General features: G+C 42.5%; 1 protein-coding gene across 1 annotated transcript in view; it reads left to right on the forward strand.

The window, feature by feature from the left end:
- Positions 1-19,709, forward strand: part of LOC114049733 (poly [ADP-ribose] polymerase 1-like) — a 47,402-nt gene that overhangs the window by 18,193 nt on the left and 9,500 nt on the right. The window contains exons 6-16 of the mRNA XM_027871120.1: positions 1,131-1,247; positions 2,851-3,030; positions 7,006-7,150; positions 8,568-8,708; positions 9,191-9,424; positions 10,816-10,884; positions 11,248-11,380; positions 13,848-14,043; positions 15,001-15,129; positions 16,963-17,046; positions 19,546-19,668. Of these exons, the coding sequence (XP_027726921.1) occupies positions 1,131-1,247; positions 2,851-3,030; positions 7,006-7,150; positions 8,568-8,708; positions 9,191-9,424; positions 10,816-10,884; positions 11,248-11,380; positions 13,848-14,043; positions 15,001-15,129; positions 16,963-17,046; positions 19,546-19,668 (1,551 nt within the window). The remainder of the gene's footprint in view (positions 1-1,130; positions 1,248-2,850; positions 3,031-7,005; positions 7,151-8,567; positions 8,709-9,190; positions 9,425-10,815; positions 10,885-11,247; positions 11,381-13,847; positions 14,044-15,000; positions 15,130-16,962; positions 17,047-19,545; positions 19,669-19,709) is intronic.

Raw genomic sequence — 19,709 nt, forward strand, 5'->3', positions numbered from 1 at the left:
ACTGAAAATGCAAATAGTAAATTTAGCAAGACAGCCCCTGTTCTCAAGGAGCTCACAATCTACTTGGGGAAGAGATAACCCATAGGAGAGTTTAGCTGTAGGTCAGATGAAAAGGCCCAAGGAGGTCCTTAGGGTACATACTAATTATTATCCCCATTTTGAGTAATGTCCTCAAACAGGGCAAGTCAGAAACTAGAACCCAAGGTGCCTGACTCCCAGGTCTGCCCAATATTTCATTAGACCAGATGTTCAAATATTTCAGCATAACAGGGGCACTCTATCCCTATGGATTAATATTGGGACCAATCTTAACATTTTTTTTTTTGTCAGCAGCCCAAGAGAGCACGTGCATTAAAATTCACAAATTTGTAATTGTTTAGTAAAAGTTATCTTAATGGGGATAGAGTGATGAGAGTTTTTACAAGTTTTGTGGGTAGACAAAAATAAGAAGATGTATTTTTAATACTAACAGGTAATTTAGCTTTGGTTTGCATCAGCAATCCTTAAACCATAGCCCTCTAGCTACATGTAACTTTTTCATATATAGAAGCAACTGGGTGGCACAGTGGATAGAGGACTGGGCTGGAGAAAGGAAGACCTGAGTTGGAATCCAGCCTCAGACATTTTCTAGCTATGTGACCCTGGACAAGTCACCTAACTTCTCTACCTCAGTTTCCTCAACCATAAAATACCTCTGCTTTCTAATATGCTTTCTGTATGCTTTCAATATATAGATGGCCCTGCTTCACAAAAGACATAATGGAGCTTTAGTCAAAATAATCACTGATAAGAAAGGATGGGATCTTAATGAGAATCCATGGAGGGTGGTTGAGTTAGAGTTTTTTTGAGGGATGGGGAGAGCAATGCTTAGAAAGATGTATGTCCCTTTTACAAGACTATAGCTTTCAGAATAAGTCCTAATCTGTACCAACAAAGTCAGGGGTTCTGGGCCTTCTGCCCCTCACCCCCAATTAGCAGCTGAAGCCTAAATAGGAGTGTGACCCCAAGACTAGAAATTGGCCTGGTGATTTGCCTACGTTCTAGAAGGGAAATCATTGAACAGGACCCACGACTAGTCCTTCAGGGATAGCAAGAATCAGGTATCCTTTGAGCTACCTTCTCTACTACAGGTACAGACAGAGCTCATCTGGAACATCAAAGATGAACTGAAGAAAGTCTGCTCTACGAATGATCTCAAAGAGCTGCTGATAGCCAACAAGCAGGAAGTGCCTTCTGGGGACTCTGCGGTGAGTAGACACCTTGTGGGTGGGTGGGTTTTACATTTGAGACCAGGTGTCCTTTATCTCACCCAAGCTCAAGGTGCAGCCATTCTTCACCAGCCCAAGCCTAATACTGATTGGCGTGGCAGCTAATTTAACTGCTCTGGTTCTGTTCCCTTCCGTATATAGCCTGGTGGGCTCACCCCCACCCCTCCTGGGGGCTCTTGGTACTGACACCCGATGAGCCACAGGTCTGCTGCAACTCAGAACCCCCAAGCTCAGTCATCTATCAGCCTCAGCCTCCCCAGTAATAAGTTGCCCCATGTCCCTCTGGTCCCCTCCTGAGTTGTAGTCACTTTAAGCATTTATTGAGTCCAGGCACTCCACTAGGGATCAAAACATAAAATGAAACTCCCTGCTCTTATTCTACCTTTGGTGATATCCATGTATTGACATCTGGCTTTGAATTGGATTGTTCTTTTATTTTATTGATTTTCTGGGGGGGGTAATGTGTGGTGGCTGCTGCCGACTATACCAGTGGTGTGTGATACAGAAAGGGATCCCCCCTGCATATTGACCTAGAAAACCATAAATTAACATTATCTGTGTTGTGTTATGTCTCTGTTTTGTTGAGTATTTCCCAGTTACATTTTCATCTGGTTTGGGAGCACTGGGTAGTGTTCCTGGGTGGCTAGGTTTGACACCCCAATCTGGACCACCTCGGTGGGTATTTGTTTTATCCCTCTGCACACCATCATTTTTAGCCAAGGAATGGAGCCTTGGTGTTGTCCTGGACTCTTCACATCTCCTCCCTTATCAGATGCTGCCATTTTACCTCCAATATTTTACACTCTTCCCCAGCACTTTACTCACATTCCCACCCTGTTTAAGTCCTTAATCACTTCTCACTGGAGAGCCTCCTAATTGGCTTCCCTATCTCACGTACCTCCCCTCTCCAGTCATCCTTTGTCATACTGCTGTCAGTGGGATTTCTCCTGAAATACAGGTGATTTCCTCTTCAATAAATTCCAATGGCTTCTTGTTGCCTCTGGACTCCAATATAGACTGAACTGGGGCTCAGTCACTAAAGCCTTTCAGAATGTAGCCCCAGTCTACCTTTCCAACTTTATTTTACATTACTCTCTCTCTTACACTGCTGTCCATGCAAACTCTCCATCTTGCTGTCCTTAAACCAGACGTTCCCATCTCCTAAACCCATGCCTTTTCACTAGCCCTCTCTTCATGCCCAGAATGCACTCCCACTTCAGCTGCACTGCTTGGGAAGGATCCCATGTTTACTTTAAAATTCATTTCAAGCTTCATTTTCTACATGACACCTTTCCTGGTTCCCCCAGCTGTTAGTGCCCTTACTTCTAAAAAATTTTCATTGTATATATTTGTGTATATACTGTCTCCCCAATAGGACGTAAGCTCCTTGAGGGCAGAAACTGTTTCATTTTTGTCTTCTATCCCTAATGCTTAGCACAGTGCCTAAAATAGGTGCTTAATAAATGCATATTAATTATCCAAATCTTTCCAACTCACAGTAGACTGGTGAGTTTTTCTCTCTTCTCAACCTTCTCCATAGTTCTCTGACTATTGGGTGTGTTTGTTCCTTTTCTCACTAAAGATACTAGACAGAGTAGCCGATGGGATGGCTTTTGGAGCTCTTCTCCCCTGTGAGGAGTGCAAAAAAGGACAGTTTGTCTTCAAGAGTGATGCATACTACTGCACTGGAGACATCACTGCCTGGACCAAGTGTGTTGCCAAGACACAGACTCCCAGCCGGCAGGAGTGGATCATCCCCAAAGTAAGTGGGCAGGCTCAGCATTTGAGGGCCAGGCAAGAGAGGACTCATGGGCTTGCTCCTCAGCCCCCTGCTACTGAGGCCACTGCACAGCAGATCCAGGATCTTCTCTATGAGCGAGAGCATGGTTACCTTTTGAAAAAGAAAAAAAAATTGATCATCTTTTTTTTACATCACCTTTATTTCCCAAATTATCCTTCCCCCTCCATCACCCAGAATAAATCACAAAGAGGGAACAAAGCAATTCGGCAAAACTAACCACATATCAACCACATCTGACAGCATCCGGAGCGCCCCAGAAGTCTTAGTGTCACTTTAAGCTTTAATAGTCTCCTGTCTCTTCAGAGAGGGGAAGAATTTGTCTTTGCATCTCCCTTTTCAGGAGCCAAGCTTGAGCTGCAGTTTTTCAATCTTAAACAGTTAGCTATTTTCTAAACTTACTTGAATCTCAGGCCTGTGTTTGTATATATGAAACATTGTGTGTTTGCCTCCCAGACCTTTCTTTGAGAATAGTTAATTGCCTTTTGTTGTTCAGTCATGTCCAGCTCTTCATGATTCCATGGACCAACTGTCCATGGGGTTTTCTTGGCACAGGTACTAGAATGGTATGCCATTTCCTTCTCCAGTTCTTATACAGGCATGGTTTGAGTGACTTACCCGGGTCATATTTGAACTCTAGTCTTTCTGACTCCAGGTTCAGTGCTCTTATCCACTGTGCCACCTAGCTGCCTCCATTTAACTACCTAGTTTTATTTATGGTGTAGGCCAAACTACAGTGATCAAAAAGTTTTTTTAAAAAAGCTTTCTTTTTTAATGTAGTAGAACTATTAGAAAATTATTACTTAATTCCTGGGGATAAAGGTTGAATAAGTTTGGAAACTGCCCGTTTTTTTTTCCTTTTTATTTTGTTTCTCAGTTAACAAGCATTTATTTTCTTTTCCTCACATCTTCCACTCTTAATGGGAAGGGGAGGGGAACCAAGAAAAACAAAACCCTACTAACAAATATGCATAGTCAAGCAGAACAGATTGCCGCATTGGCTGTATGCCTGTCTCATTCTGCATCTTGAATCCGTCCATCTCTGTTTGAAAGTCAGTAGAGTTCATCAGTCTTCTGTAGCAAAGAAAAAATATTAATGCTCTACTCTGCATTTATGGCTTCAAATGTACCAGAAAGAAATTTTAAATCACTATCCACGCATTTCTATCTTGAAGAGAGAGATAGCCAAATTGGCATAGTTCCCCTACTCTTCCCCTATGCCCTCCACTGTGACTCTCTGCCTCAACACAATTTTAGGTAACAATTACAGGCATCTTGAACCAGGAAAATATTAAACTACATGAAAATGCAGTTTGGGTTAATTAACATTGCAGAATTGTCCTGAGAAGGATTTGTGGTACAGCAATAGAGAGACTCTTTCCTGAATTGGAGCTGCAGGGGTGCTTCCATTTCCTTGGAATAGAGGACATTTGATTGGATCCTTTCTGGGTAGAGAAGGAAGTGGTGTAAATAAGACCAGAGTTATTCTTTGTGCAAAGGTTGGTTACCACCTTTAACCATTTCCCTTAAGAAAAAAATTTTTGACTTTGACTGCCAATCACACCTGCCTTTCCTGGCCTTTTCCCTAGAGACTGGAAAGGGCTTTAGGAAAAAAAATGTTATTTCTTAATACTTACGGTTTTAACAAAATGGAGGTTTTAAACATGCTTCTATATCTGGCATCAGGGTTGGTCATTGTATTGGTCCGAGTTCTTGTTTGTATTTACAGTGTTGTCAAATATAAGTTATTCAGGTTTTATTCACTTCGCTCTGCATCAGTTCATACAAGTCATCGTTTCTTAGGGCACGATACTATTCTGTTATATTCCCATATCATAATTTTTTCAGCTATTCCTCAGTAGATGGGCACCCCCTTTGTTTCTATTGCTTTCCCCTCACAAAAAAAGAGCTGCTATAAATATTTATGCGTACTTGGGTCCTTTTCTTCTTTCTGCTATTTAGTGACTTTGTGGGGCATGGTTCCAAATTGTTTTGCAGAATGACTGGAACAATTCACAGCTCTGCCAACACTGCATTAATGTGCTTGTTTTCCTGCAACCTCTTCAGCATTTGTCATGGAAACTAACAGTTGGAAATATGGCAGTAACTTGGGTGAAGACATGAGATACTGCCTTGCTCACATGACACACAGATGAAAGGAATAGCTAATGCTTAGCACAGTGTCTGGCATATAGTAGTAGGCTCTTAATACATATTTATTGAATTATTGCCCAGGATGACTAAATCAAAATTCAGAAAGGAAATTATGAAACTTAAGGGTCAGTATAAAGTTGCATTTGAGTTTTAAAATAACTGTACAAGTGTAGGAATGGAGAGACATACCTTAATAATTTATACCAAGAAAACTCGGGGGTTAATGAGCTCACTATGAATCAACAAGGCCTTGATGAGTAGAAAGCAAACTTAAAATCTGCATTGAGAATAATAATTCTTTTAACATTTGTAAAATGCTTCACAAAATGTTATTTCATCCTATCTGCGCAGCAACCCCATGAAAGAGGTACTGCAGGCATTATTATCTCTATTTTAGTTTAGTTGAAGGGACTTTTCTATGGCTGCCTCTGTCAGTCTACATTGATAGAGAGAATTTCATCTCTGGAAATTCCCCTACATGGCTGTGAAGCAACAACAAAAAATCAAGTTTCCAAAATCCTTCACTGAAGTAGACCAGTGACTCATTGATACAGAGATATGACCCTGGGCTCCCAAAATAGAGCATGAGTTCTGGCAAGGCCTACCACACTGAAAAGGCTTCAGTGTTAAGATGCATCTCACCTGAGAAGCAGCAAGATTCCTCACCAGAAGGTGTTCTTTTTTTGTTGTTGTTTTGGTTTGGTTTGTTTTTTGTTTTTGTTTGTTTGTTTTTTGGGTTTTTTTGGTAAGGCAATTGGGGTGAAGTGACTTGCCCAGGGTCACACAGCTAGTAAGTGTCAAGTGTCTGGTCTGAGACCAGATTTGAACTCAGGTCCTCCTGACTGCAGTGCCAGTGTTCTATCCACTATGCCACCTAGCTGCCCCTCTCACCACAAGGTTGATGAATGTTTGGCCACCACAATTTACAAAAGCTAATTTAAGGTGCAGAGAGGTTGTGACCTGCTTTGGTGGAGAGGACACATGCAATGATAAGTTACAGAGCTTTATAATGTGTAAGTGTGATAAGTGCTTGGGCAGATAGATGGCACAGTGGATAGAGGAGCCTGGAGTCAGTCAGGAAGACCCCAGTTCAAAGCCAGCCTTTGACACTAACTCTGTGACCCTGGGCGAGTCATTTAACCTTATTTACTTCCATTTCCTCATTTATAAAAAATGATCTGGAAAAGGAAATGGCAAACCACTCCAGTATCTGCCAAGAAAACCCCAAATGGGGTCATGAAGAGTCAGACATGACTGAAATGACTAGACAACAACAAAAAATAAGTGCTTAGAACAAAGGAAGGCAACATCACTCCCCCATACTCTAGAGTTGGTCAGACCATGTTGTATTGATTTCTGGACACCAGGTTTTAAGACATAAATTGAAAAGTCACCTAGGTGGTGATCTCCAAACATGTTAGGTGACCAAAGCCAGGACTCGGTGATAACTACCTAGGGTACCAAGGGTCACCGGAAAGTGTCAGGTGCAAGATTTGAACTCAGGTTCTGTGACTCTACAGCCCTTTGTATGATGCTGCCTCCTGTCACTGTTCTGTATAATTGACTAGGGTTTTTCTAAGCAAAGACCTTTTTTTTTTTAAATATAAAGACTATAGTAATGATTTAGTGAAATAAGTCTGTTCCATCATGTTTTGCTATACATTGTTACCCTCCAAGACAAAAGCCCACATAGAAAAGATTTTCAGACATCAACAATAGCTAAATGTTTCTAGGGTTTTCGGGGTGGTGCCTTGCTTCTGACTTCCTTAAACTTCTGTTCCATAGGAGTTCCGGGAAATCTCTTACCTCAAAAAATTTAAGTGCAAAAAGCAGGACCGAGTGTTCCCCCCCGAAACTCATGCCCCTGTTTCAAAACCACTCCCCTCATCAGTGGCAACCCCTCCCACCGTGAACTCCCCATCCTCTCCAGGTAAGTGGCCAGGGATCTAGGACGGCCCTCTTGAGGCAAGTCTTTTTTTTTTGTTTGTTTTTGTTTTTCATTTGCAGCAGCTGGAAGAGGGCTGAGGGGGAGGCTGTATATAAGGTTTGTGTTGGCCCAAAGCAGGGGGCCTTATCACCTTTGACTTAGTTAATGAGGAACCTTGTTCTTCTGGGACCTCTCTGCTTCTCTTGCTTCTCGGGATATGACAAGGCTAATTCCCTTTCTTCCTCCCTTCTCCCTACCCCTGCCTCCTTTCCAGGAGGTATCAGAAGACCATGGGAAGATTTTTTTATTGTCCTTCAGATAGAATGTAAGCCCCATGAGGGCAGTAACTTTCATTTTTCTTTGTTTTCTCTTTGTGCACATATCAGGAGTTTAATAAGTGCTTGTTGATTGGTTGTTGCATTCTGGAGACCCTGTGGTGCCTCCTGAGGCCTTTGGCTTATGTAGTTTTGAGTCCAAAGCATCCTGCTGACCTTTTCAGAAAAACGGGGTACTGTGCTACCCTTGGAGTTTTCATCAGGGAGGGTCTTCTGGGCCCCAGGGATTCTTTTGGTGGAAGCAAAAGCTGACATGGCCAAGTTTGGTTATTTATTGGTGTTGACAAGAGACTCCAGGAACATTGGCAGTGATTAGAAGACCAATCTGGCCCTTCCTTTCTCCCCACCCTGCCAGGAGGGGTCAAGTGGAGCCATTTCTTCCTAGATTGACAGCTGCTTTGTCCACTTGGTGGATATTGGGGGTTTGTCTCTGGTTGATTAGAGCACAGTGTTGGTGGAGCTTATCTGACTGGGCCTGCCTCCATAGTGTGATGATGTTTTTGAAAGTGCTTTGCAAATCGTAAAGCACTACGCAAGTGCTGGTTGTTCTTTCTATTACCATCTTCTTCATCATTATTAATGATTTTTCCCTGGACACTAGTGTTGCCAATTCCAGAAGTACTTAATCTCCTTTTAGCAAGACACCGCTATCCCAGCCTGTACCAAATCTCCCCTCGTCCTCCTGCTGTGCCTCTCCCCCACCTTCTCACCACACACCCCCTCCCCCCAGCAGGGAGCCTGGAATAGAACCTGGAAGCCCAAGTCTCCGTGGCTGCTCTCTGGCCCTTTTCTCTGTTTGTGCTTCTCAGAGCTGGGGATCCCTTAAACAGGCAGCATCTGTTTTCTTACTGTAACTTAACTCTTTTCAATTGGAATCTTTTCATTCCCCAGACTCTTAGCTCTGCTGTAGGGGGTAGTGTTTGTGGCCTGCACAAAGCTGGGTTGGTAACCAGTCTAGTTCAGTGCCAGGCTCCCCCTGTTTTCCGTAGTGTCTGGTTTCTCTCCCATTCCTCACCCCCAGTCTGACTCCCCCGAGCAGTTGTGGTGTCATCTCTGCTTAATAGTTGTGTTTCTTTCCGTCATAGACAAGCCATTGTCCAGCATGAAGATTCTGACTCTGGGGAAGCTCTCCAGAAACAAGGATGAAATAAAAGCTGCAATAGAAGAACTTGGGGGGAAGCTGACAGGGACAGCTAACAAAGCTTCCCTCTGCATTAGTACAAAAAGTGAGTTTGTCTGTGTGACTCTACTTGTATCTTTAGAGCCCGTGGAACCCTGGTCTTGAGAAGAGGGAGCTTTTACCAAAGCATTGTGTTTATGGTACACCATTCTGGGCCACACAGGGCTAGCTAGGTTCTGCAGGAAAAGTGAGCCTTGGTCCTACTTTTAGAGAGCTGACAGTCTAATTAGAAAACTGAAACTAAGGTGCATGAAACAATTACAGAACAAAGAGGCAGGCCTCACCTTTCTCCATCTTCAGGGCCTGATAGTCAAGGCCCTGTGATGTTGCTCAACAGCATCGGGGTTCCCTGGGCGAGAAGAATCCTCTCCCCTCCTCACATTGTCCCCTTGAAATTGTTACTTTAATTGTTACTTTTTTAATTGTTACCTAAAGAATAGAGAGGTAGTGAGCCCAGGTGAGTGAAGACCCACAGGTTAAGTGGCCTCAGAATTTTGATCTCAACTAGCTTCTCATCTGTTTGAACAGAGGAGGTTGAGAAGATGAATAAGAAGATGGAAGAGGTCAAAGAAGCCAATGTGCGCGTGGTTTCGGAGGATTTCCTCCAAGATGTCTCTGCTTCCGGCAAGAGCCTCCAGGAGCTGCTCTGTCTGCACACCTTGTCCTCCTGGGGCGCTGAAGTGAAGAAAGAACCTGTTGGAGGGAAGAAGTCAGGTGTCTCTTCTTCCAAGAAGAGCAAGGGTCAAGTCAAGGAAGAGGAAGGTGAGTTCAGAGAGAGGCTTCCTCAGGGTCCTGCACCTACACTGGCAGCTGGGCCGCTCTACTGGCTTCTCAATTTATGCACACAATTACAGGGTTTTCTTAGACTTGGCCTAGTGCCACCCAGCTGGGTCAGGTAGCGATCTATCATCATGTAATTGGAGAGTTGGAAGGTTCCTCAGCAGCCGTACAGTCCAGCCCATACTAGAAAGGTATCCCCCCTACAACATACCCAACAAGTGGTTGACCAGTCTCTTGAAGACCTCCAAGGAGTAAGAATTCACCGCCACTCTGCTTTGGGGTGACTTTCATTGTTAGAAAGTGGCATCAGAACTAAAAAAAAAAATTTAAGGGGTGAGAGAGGATTGTACAGGGAGAAGGAGAAAGGGACAGGTAGAATGGGGTAAATTATCTCACATAAAAGAGAGAAGAAAAGGCTTTTACTGTGGAGGGGGGTGGGGTGAGAGGGAATGGCTGAATCTTACTGTCATTGAATTTGGTTTAAGGAGGGAATAACCTACACACTCAGCTGTCTTACCCTACAGGAAAATAGGGGGGAGGGCATAAGGGAGAGGTGATAGGAAGGGAAGGCAGATTGGGGGAGGTGAAAATCAGAAGCAAACACTTTTGAGGAGGGACAGGGTCAAAGGAAAGAATAGAGTAAACCTAGAGCAGGATAGGATAAAGGGAAATAGTTTTTCACAACATGCCTGTTATGGAAGTGTTTTGCATGACTACACATGTATTAACCTATATCAAGTTGCTTGCCTTCTCAACGAGGGTGGGTGGGCAGGGAAGAAGGGAGAGAATTTGGAACCCAAAGTTTGAAAAACAAAAGTTAAAAAGTGTTTTCACATGCAGCTGGGAAATATATACAGGCAATGAGGTATAGAAATCTGTCCTGCCCTATAGGAAAATAGAAAGGGGTGGGTGATAGAATGGAGGGCAGATCAGGGGAAGGGGTGTTCAGAATGTACACCATCTTGGGTGGGGGGAGGGGAGAGATGGGAGAAAATTTGGAATTCAAAATCTTGTGGAAGTGAATGTTGAAAACTAAAATTAAATCAATTAATTTAAAAAAAAGTGGCACGAGGTCTGAATTTGCCACTGTACTGTCTGCCCTTTGTGGCCAAATAGGGCAAGTCTGAAGCCTGATGTCCTTTCCTCCAGCCTGCTCATGTCTAGCGCCTCCTACAGTCCAGTTCCAGTCCCTTCACAATCTTGGTTGCTCTCCTGTGGACACTGTCCGGCTTATCCGCATCCTTCTCAGGAATTTGTTTTCACGTTAATGATACTGCAGCTCATTTTTTTTTTAATAAGGTCGGAGAGGGATCAGGCACTTCCTTTTCCTAAAGCAGCCCCTCACTTATTACCTTTCTGTTTCTCCTTTGCAGGGACCAACAAATCAGAAAAGAAAATGAAATTAACACTGAAAGGTGGAGCAGCTGTGGATCCTGATTCTGGTGAGTGAAACTTAGAGGACAGCAGAGCAGTCTTAAAGGGTTTTGATGTAGTGTTTGACAAAGGGAAAATCTAAAAAGATTGCGTGAGAAATTACTTACTCTTGTGAATATGTGGTTATCTAACATTGTCTTTGTTTTCCTCCTCCCACCCCTCAGTAAGCATATAGGATAGATATTGAAGTAATTTGGTATAATTGAATTTAGTCAGCATGTTAGCCCTTTAGAGTGTCCTGCCTAGGATTCTCCCTCTGGAATCCAAAGGAACTGGATTCACATTCTGGCTCTCCCATTTACCACTTCTGTGGCCCTGGCAAGTCACTTTTATGTTCTCTGGGTAATTGTATACTTTGTCTCTATGATCAGGGCTCGAGGACTCAGCTCACGTACTTGAAAAAAATGGAAAAATCTTCAGTGCCACCCTTGGCCTTGTGGACATTGTTAAAGGCACCAACTCGTATTATAAGCTGCAGCTCCTGGAGGATGATCGAGAAATCAGGTGGGTTCTTGGGGCAGGATGGGGCATGGGTTAGAGCAGTTTTTGGAGTGCTGGGTTCAGTGAATGTTTCACAGAAACAGAATCAGAGTTGGAAGCGCCTTCAGAGGCCTCCACCTGAACCAAGAGGCCTTCTACAGTGTCCTCAAAGAAGTGGTCCTCTGGCCTCCTCTTCACTTGAAGACCTCCAGTGAAAGGGAACCTACTCAGTTTGGAGGCAATTCTTAACAGTTAGGAAGTTTTTCCTTCTGTCAAGCCTGAACATTCCTTTCTGAAACATCTGTTCTTTGTTCCTAGTTCTGCCCCCTGGGCCCAAGGAGAACAACTGTGATTCCTTTTCCATATGACAGAGCTTCAAAAACTTGAAGGCATCTGTTTTTCCCTTCCTGATTGCTTTACTAGCTAAACATCTACACTTCATTCATCTTATTAAACATCTACACTTCATTCAACTTAACCTTGTTATCCTGTGGAGTTCTTGTGCATGAATCCTCCAAAGAGGACCTCTCCCACATTTCTGGAGGTCTTCCTCTACATATTTTATCCATTTAATAATTATAACCAGCATTTATACAACGCTTAAGGCTTGCAAAGCTTTTGCTTTATAAGTATTAACTTCACTTCATCCTCACACAACGACCCTGAAAGGTAGGTGCTATTTTCATCCCCATTTTACAAATGCAGAAACTGAGGCAGATTGGGTTAAGTGACTTGCCCAAGGTCCCATAGCTATTAAGAGTCCAAGGCCAAATTTGAATTCAGGTCCTCTTGACTCCAGGCTCAGTCCTTTATCCACTGTGGCACCTCTCACTGCATGGTTGTCCCACTTCCTTTTCCAATCTTACATTTCTTGGATGAAATCTCCTGTGATTTTTTTTTTTTCAGTAATCATTGTTGGTTAATATTCCATAGCCTAAACTCACTTTGTCTCCTTTACCTTCTGGGTCACTGTAGATTAGATTCTCTGAAGATGGTGTTCTTTCTTTTATACCATCACCAGAGTGATGTCAGTGTTGAAATGATGGGCTCAGTAATTTGGAACTATGGCCAAAGAGCTATAAATTTGTGCATACCATTTGATCTGGCAATACTATTACTAGGTCTGTATCCCAAAGAGATCATAAAAAAGGGAAAAGGACCTGTGTGTACAAAAATATTTATAGCAGCTCTTTTCGTGGTGGCTGGGAATTGGAAATTGAGGGGTTGCCCATCAATTTGGGAATGGCTGAACAAGTTGTGGTGTATGAATGTGAAGGAATACTATTGTGCTTTAAGAAATAATGAGCAGACAGATTTCGGACAAACCTGGAAGGACTTACATGAACTGATGCTGAGTGAAGTGAGCAGAAACAGGAGAATATTGTACACAGTAGCAGCCACATTGTGCAATGACCAACGTTGATAGACTTATTCTTTTCAGCAGTGTAAGGATCTAAAAAACTCCAAAAGACTCATGATGGAAAATGCTGTCCACATCCAGAGAAGGAACTACGGAGTCTGAATGCAGATCGAAGCATACTATTTTCACCTTGTTTTTGTTTTTTCTTTCTCTTGGTTTTTCCCTTTCACAAAATTACTCATGTGGAATTATGTTTAATATGATTGTACATGGATGGCCAATATCAGATTATTTGCCGTCTTGGGGAAGGAGGGAGGGAGAAAAAAGCTTGGAACTCAATATCGTATAAAATTTAATGTTGAAAACTTTTCTTACATGTAATTGCAAAAAAAAAAACTTTTTAAAAAAGTAAAAAAGAAATAAAAATGATGAGCTCATCCTGCTTGATAGGTTGCACAGCTCAGGGATGAGCCTAGGTCTTCTGCCCCCAAATGTAATGTTCCACACCATCTCCATGAATGGTTTCTGTAACCAAAATAATCCCTTCTTAAGAGGATAGGAGTGTTTTCTGTCCTCCAGTTGTGAATCATAAGGAAGATCCATGGGCCAGAAGGGACAAGAGTTAACAAGTCCCAAGTACAACTGTTGGGGGCCAGGAGCAAACTGTACTCATGTGCCTCAGATTCAACAGTCTAACTTTGCTTCCTCAGTTTTGTTGTTTGGTGGTAGGTTGTATCTGTATCTGTGCCTGTGTAGAAGGGCGGGTAGCAGGGATGACACAGGCTTCTCTAGGGTGGGGTTGATGAGAGAGCTCTCCTAGTGGTCAAGAATGACATTTCTTAGAAGGCCTTAGGCCATCCTGATAACAAATGGAAATTTAACTCCCTTATGCTCTCTTCAGGCTGGCAGCCCACACTAAACACAGCTTACTGCTGACCTTGGATAGAGCATTTTAGGGGGAGTAAAGAGCTTGTGAATTTTCCTAAACTTTTAATTGTCCTTGGGTTTTTTGTTGTTGCTGCTGTTTAGTATTAAAGTTTCTTTGAAAAGTCTTCTCCTCTCCATAGAAGTACATGCAACTAAATTTCAGGCCTTTTGACTGTTTTTGTCTCTCCCTGCCCCTCACTCCAGGTACTGGATATTTAGATCTTGGGGCCGAGTGGGCACTGTGATTGGCAGCAATAAACTAGAACAGATGTCATCCAGGGAAGATGCCATTGATCATTTTTTGAAGTTATATGAGGAGAAAACTGGCAACTCCTGGCATTCCAGCAACTTCACTAAATATCCCAAGAAGTTCTACCCCCTGGAGATTGACTATGGGCAGGTAATCATCTAACACTCTTCCATCAGAAATAATATGCCCTTCCTCCAACTAGTGAAGGAAGGTCTTTGCTTTAAAGTTTTATAGGAAGAGACATGGGAGGGAAAGCCAAGACAAGAATGTAATACTTTAATAAATCATTGGATAGACTTACATTCCTAACAAAGTGGGCGATGAGGCATAGCCCACCCCATTTTACAAATTAGAAGAAAGCAGCTTCCCAGTTCACTGTCCACATAGAGAACTAAGGAGTCTGTCTGCCAGATTCCCTGACTTAGCTGTGAGTCATAAATTAAATCTAATGCCGATCCCTGGTTCACAAGGCCTTAAAAGTGCTTTTGTTCTCTTGCTTTCCAAAAAGAGAGGAAAGAAAATCTTAAATTGATGTTTTGGGTCTCTCCCTTAATAGAGTGTTTGAAGATTGAATATTCTTCTGTACCTCTCCATTTCTACTGGCGAGCTCTTAGTATTTCTTAAGGGCTTTTTGTTTTTGGTTTTTTTTTTAATATGCTTGTCTTTTTTAAATCATTCATTAAAAACTCTTTCTTTTGGCCATGTGAGCTTGGACAAAGCCTCTCAGCACCTCCAAGCAATGAATACTCTGAAACTTTTCAAACTACTGGTGCAGTTGCTCCTTACTATGACCCTGATTGGGGCATGGGGTCCCTACAATAATAGAATTGAAGGTCTGATGAATGGGGGGAAAGCCACTTGAGAATTGCAGGTCAGTACCATTAGGACCTTCTTAGACCTTTCTCTCCTTGCTCCTTAATCATTTGTCCAAAACCTATAGTGATCATTACAGTGTAAATATTAGAATATAATGTCCTTGAAGGCCAGGATTATTTTTGCCAGTGTAGATAGATGTTATTGGTTTGCTGTTCCCAAAGCATTGAGGCCTGTTTCCTCCCCTGCTTTCTTATCTGATTCCTCCCCCCCCCCCCCCCCCCCCCGCCCCAGGATGAAGAGGCTGTGAAGAAGCTGACTGTCAGTGCGGGCACCAAGTCGAAACTCCCCAAACCAGTTCAGAACCTCATCAAGATGATCTTTGACGTGGAGAGCATGAAAAAGGCCATGGTGGAATTCGAGGTTGTTGCATATTGTTAACTTTGGCCAGCCTGTTTGTTGACAATGTTGGATGGTATAACGGGCTGCCCGGAGTAGTGGACAGAAGATGGGACTTTACCTGGGTTCACGGCCTGCCTCCAGTCCTTATTGGTCACTTTCCCTCCTAGTGTATGGGGCAGTTCTAACGCTGTAAGGGAAAGTTTTGCTGAAGGGAGCTTCCTCGTCTGGAAATTACCTCTACACTGAAATCAAGGTCCATACTCAGTCCTGTATTAGTAAGCTGGTTATTCCTTCATTTTAGATAAAGAGCCTGAAGCAAAATGGAGTTTTCCTTGCCTATGGACAGTTACTGTGGACAGTAACTATGAATCCTTTTTCTGTGTAGGCTAATGTATTTCCCCACAGAGTTTTAATATGAAACTATATTGATGACTGATGTTTTAAGCTGCTTGGAGACATACCTGAGTTCCTCATTCCCTTTCTTCCCTTTTTACCCCATCTCTCTCTCCTTCTTTCCGTATTTCCCTTCCCTGTCCCCTCCCATCCTTTTTCTTTTCTTTCAGAAATAAAACATTACTCTTTCTATGGATCAGTTTGTATGGGGGAAGTGCTTAGTCTATTTGCTATTAAAGAGAATCACAAGTCTAAATTGCAGATTAGATCATCTTTGAGAATAGCCAATCACACATTTGTTTCCTTCCCCCATCCAAAAAAAATGCAGTTTAGGCCAACTGAATAGAAAAGGTGGCTTTAATTTCTTTAGTGATATGTCTTCCCAGTACACTGAACTGATTTGTGTGTCATCTTATTGAGACTGGTATTTACAAGATGGCACTGAAAGTGTCACTTTTGTTAGAGGAATTGCTCTCTTCCTGGCTCCCACCCTTTCCCCTCAAGTAGAAAGGAGTCTGTCCTTGCTTCAAGGTAGAAACTGAGCAGCATCTCTCTTCTCCTGGGGTTTCCCGGACAGCCTGTGCCTCTCATTGGATGCTTGACATTGCCATTGGATCACATAGCTATGTGATTTTGGATCATCTCTGCACCTCAGTTTCCTCACCTGTAAAATTAGAATGTAAAATAATATATTAAATCTACATCTTAGCTACCTTCAGACTCTTTAAGTTCTGTGATCATAATTCTGACCTTATAGCCATAGTATCTGACTGTAAAATAGATTTGAAGTTATACCATACAGAGGCTAATCCACACAGACTTGACCATGCTCTAAGATCTCCCCCATTTTAGTGATAAAGATGCATATTACCCACCTTCTGGCAGAGAATTACGGGCTCAAGTTACAGGATAAGACATTTGTTTTTCTTGACTTTGCAAGAAAAATCAAGACAGTGGTTTTGTTTTTCCTTCTCATTGGGGAGGAGGTAGAGATAACAGCTGGGTGAAATAATTGCTTCTCAATTTTGAAGGGCGAACTCAATTTAAAAAGTAAAACAAAACCTCAATACCAGGTTTCTTCCAGAGGCATTGAGGAAAGAGCCACAATTTAGTTGACTCCACATTTAACATTTGATGAAAATTATTCTATGTCCTTTTCCAATGATCGTAACTTTTTTCAGACACCCTGGAGACTTTTAGTAGCCCCTAAAGCAAATGATGAATAGCAATATCCTTTTTTTACAGAAGTCCTTAGGACTAGTTCTGTAAATTTGACGCATTGCGTTTATGGCCATATTCTTTGTTTCTGGTGGTAGACATCCTGTCAGACATATGGGTCTTAGTATCTATATCTCCATTCCAACTAGAAATTCAACTCAGAGGTGTGTCACTTAAGAGTTATTGGTATTATTCCCTAGCATTTTAGGGAACCCACTTTTAATGGAGTGAATGTCTCATCAGATTGACCTTCAGAAGATGCCACTGGGAAAGCTGAGCAAGAGGCAGATCCAAAATGCATATTCAATCCTCAGCGAGGTCCAGCAGGTAAGCATGAAGCATGTTACCATCACATACCACTACACTCCCTCTCCCCCTTTCATTCATTTTCACTTCTCCAAGACATAGGAAACATTTTATTAGTCACTCAAGGTTTCAGTTGAGCCAAATCCTTATAGAAGTCAGGCTTTAATTTGGAGCAGGAAGGGAGTAGTAAGTAACTTTTTAGCAATCTTCTCAGTTAATTTATCTCAAGAGAGTTTGTTAGGATGAAATTCAAGGGAAAGGAAAGGTAATCCTAAGAAATTTGGTAAACCTTTTTTTTTTTTTTTTAAGTTAAAAACTTTCTGGAGATTTTCATTTTCTCAGCCCATAAAAATGAAGACCTCCCATCATAGGCTTGACCTGAGAGTTAGCCTGTTCAACTGTGCCTTTGTCTATACTCTTGGATTCCTTTCTCCCTTGTCCTTCCCATCCTCAGCCCTAGATCCCTGTTGCCATCCACCCTATTCCTACTCCTGTGCTATCAAATACCATTGGAGGGAATCACATAACCATGCCAACTGGATCATTTACAAATTTATGTTAACTAATCTCAACCAGGCTCTCACGGCTACTCAGAAGCCCTTTTATTTTCCTCTCTTGACGTTCTGTCACCATTCGAAATCATTCCAGAGCTTTTCTCTCCTCAGCCTACCCCACCCTCTCTCAGTTTATGATCTTGCCTTCTACTTTAGTGAGAAATGGCTACCATCCATCATGCATTCCTCCTGTTCTGCATCTTAAACTCTCCTATATAGTCACGCATTCTCTTCTCCTTTGTGGAAGCCTCTGAGGAAAAGATGTCCCTTCTTGTCAAGGCCAACTGATGATCTTACCTCTTAAACTTACCCCTCTTCTAGACTTCCCAGTTTCTGTTAAGGGCACAACTACCTTCTAGTTTGTATCCACAGTCATCCGTGACTCATCTGTTCCCTCCCACCATGTCTACATTGCTCATATTTCACTCAACCCCCCTAGCTCAGGCCGTCATCACCCCTGGTCTCCTGTAATAATGCCAGTCCCTCCCCTCTCTGGTCCATCTTCAGTACATCCTAGATAATATATCCCTAAAACACAGAGCTGACCATATCACTCCCCCTGCTCCAAAAATTTAGTACATTTAGTTCTTCCCCTCAGTTTAGCATTTAAGACCCGTGACAGTCTGACTCCCACCTACTATTCCAGACTTAACTAAATATTACTCCGCCTTCATGCTCTCTGCATTCAGCCGAACAGAACTACTTACTGGCTTCTTAATGAATGTGACATTCCCTCTTCTACCTCTGCATTCACACAAGCTGTCTCCATTCTCTCCCACCCACTACCCCTCACTCCTTAATTCCTCAGAAAGAACAAATTCACTCTTTATTTCTTGGAACTTTGCTTTTCCTTCAAGGATCAATTTCAGATCTCCCGAGTTGTTACTGCTCTCTCTCCTCCTTTAAATTACCTGATGTTTAGTTATCTGTACATTTTATATGTTCCAGGAGAACTGAAGTTCCTTGAGGGCAGGCATTGTTTTAATTTTTTTGTCTTTGTATCTCAGTGCCTTGCATGTGGTAAGTTCTTAGTAGGTGGCTATTGAATTGAGCTGAACTAAAGGTGGAAAATACAGCTTGCAGTTAGATCACAAACTCTATGTGGAAAATTTATCTCCTCTCAGGTTCCTGTTGTGAGCAGGCCACGCATAGGTTTTTTTTCTTACAGTTGTAAAGGAGAATCTATGCCCATCTCAGTGGATCCAGCCCCAGGAAAGAGCAGGGACGTTTTAGGGAGATAAGATTCTGGTAATCGGTGGAGAGGATTCCCTGCAAGTTAGTGTTTAGACTGGAGATAGAGTGTTTCCTCTCAATGGTACCTTTCCTTGATGCTAGGGATAGTGCTGTCTTCCCATTGGGGGTCTGAACCTTTGGCTGCCAGAGGGTCTCTTCCCCCAGTTCTCACCCTGGTGACCCAGCTTTTATTCATTTAGCTAGACTTATTGAACACGTTGGTACACATTCCACCAAACAGATCTCTGTCAAAGGAGGGCCAGGTTGCAAGTGTAATTAATACAAGGCTTGTTTTAGACAACCAATTCCCTGAGTGAGAAGATAGGAAGAGACTGAATAGAAGCCATTTAAAATGTACCTTCTGGGCATGTGAGAGCAGTGGATTTGGCTGTTAATTCTTTTTTTCTTTCAGACACAACTTTTACAAAAATGTCCAGTCCTCCATATTCATTAATAGTACTGTTAATTCCTTTCTTGAGTACTGGTTCTAAAAACAACCCAAATGTCCTCAGTAATACAATACATGGAAAGTTAGTTTCTGCATAGAATCTAACTACTTTCCATAATCATCATGCCCTCCACTTAGACCCATCTGGAGTAATATATTTTTATGTTGTATTCTTCCAAGCAGGGAGGTAGAGAAATATAGCAGAGGGTGCTTAATAATCACCTCCCTTCCTCTTTCTCATTCTTAACTATGTGTTACCTCCCATTCTGATATCTTCTCCTGCAGGTGGTGTCCCAGGGTGGCAGCGACTCTCAGATTCTGGACCTCTCCAATCGCTTCTATACCCTGATTCCCCATGACTTTGGAATGAAGAAGCCCCCACTCCTGAACAACATTGATTGTGTGCAGGTAAGGAAGAGAACTCCTGGGCAGGGAGGCTGGAGAAGGCT

Source organism: Vombatus ursinus, unplaced genomic scaffold (genome assembly GCF_900497805.2).
Source record: "Vombatus ursinus unplaced genomic scaffold, bare-nosed wombat genome assembly UNPS02014798.1, whole genome shotgun sequence".
Classification (NCBI taxonomy): domain Eukaryota; kingdom Metazoa; phylum Chordata; class Mammalia; order Diprotodontia; family Vombatidae; genus Vombatus; species Vombatus ursinus.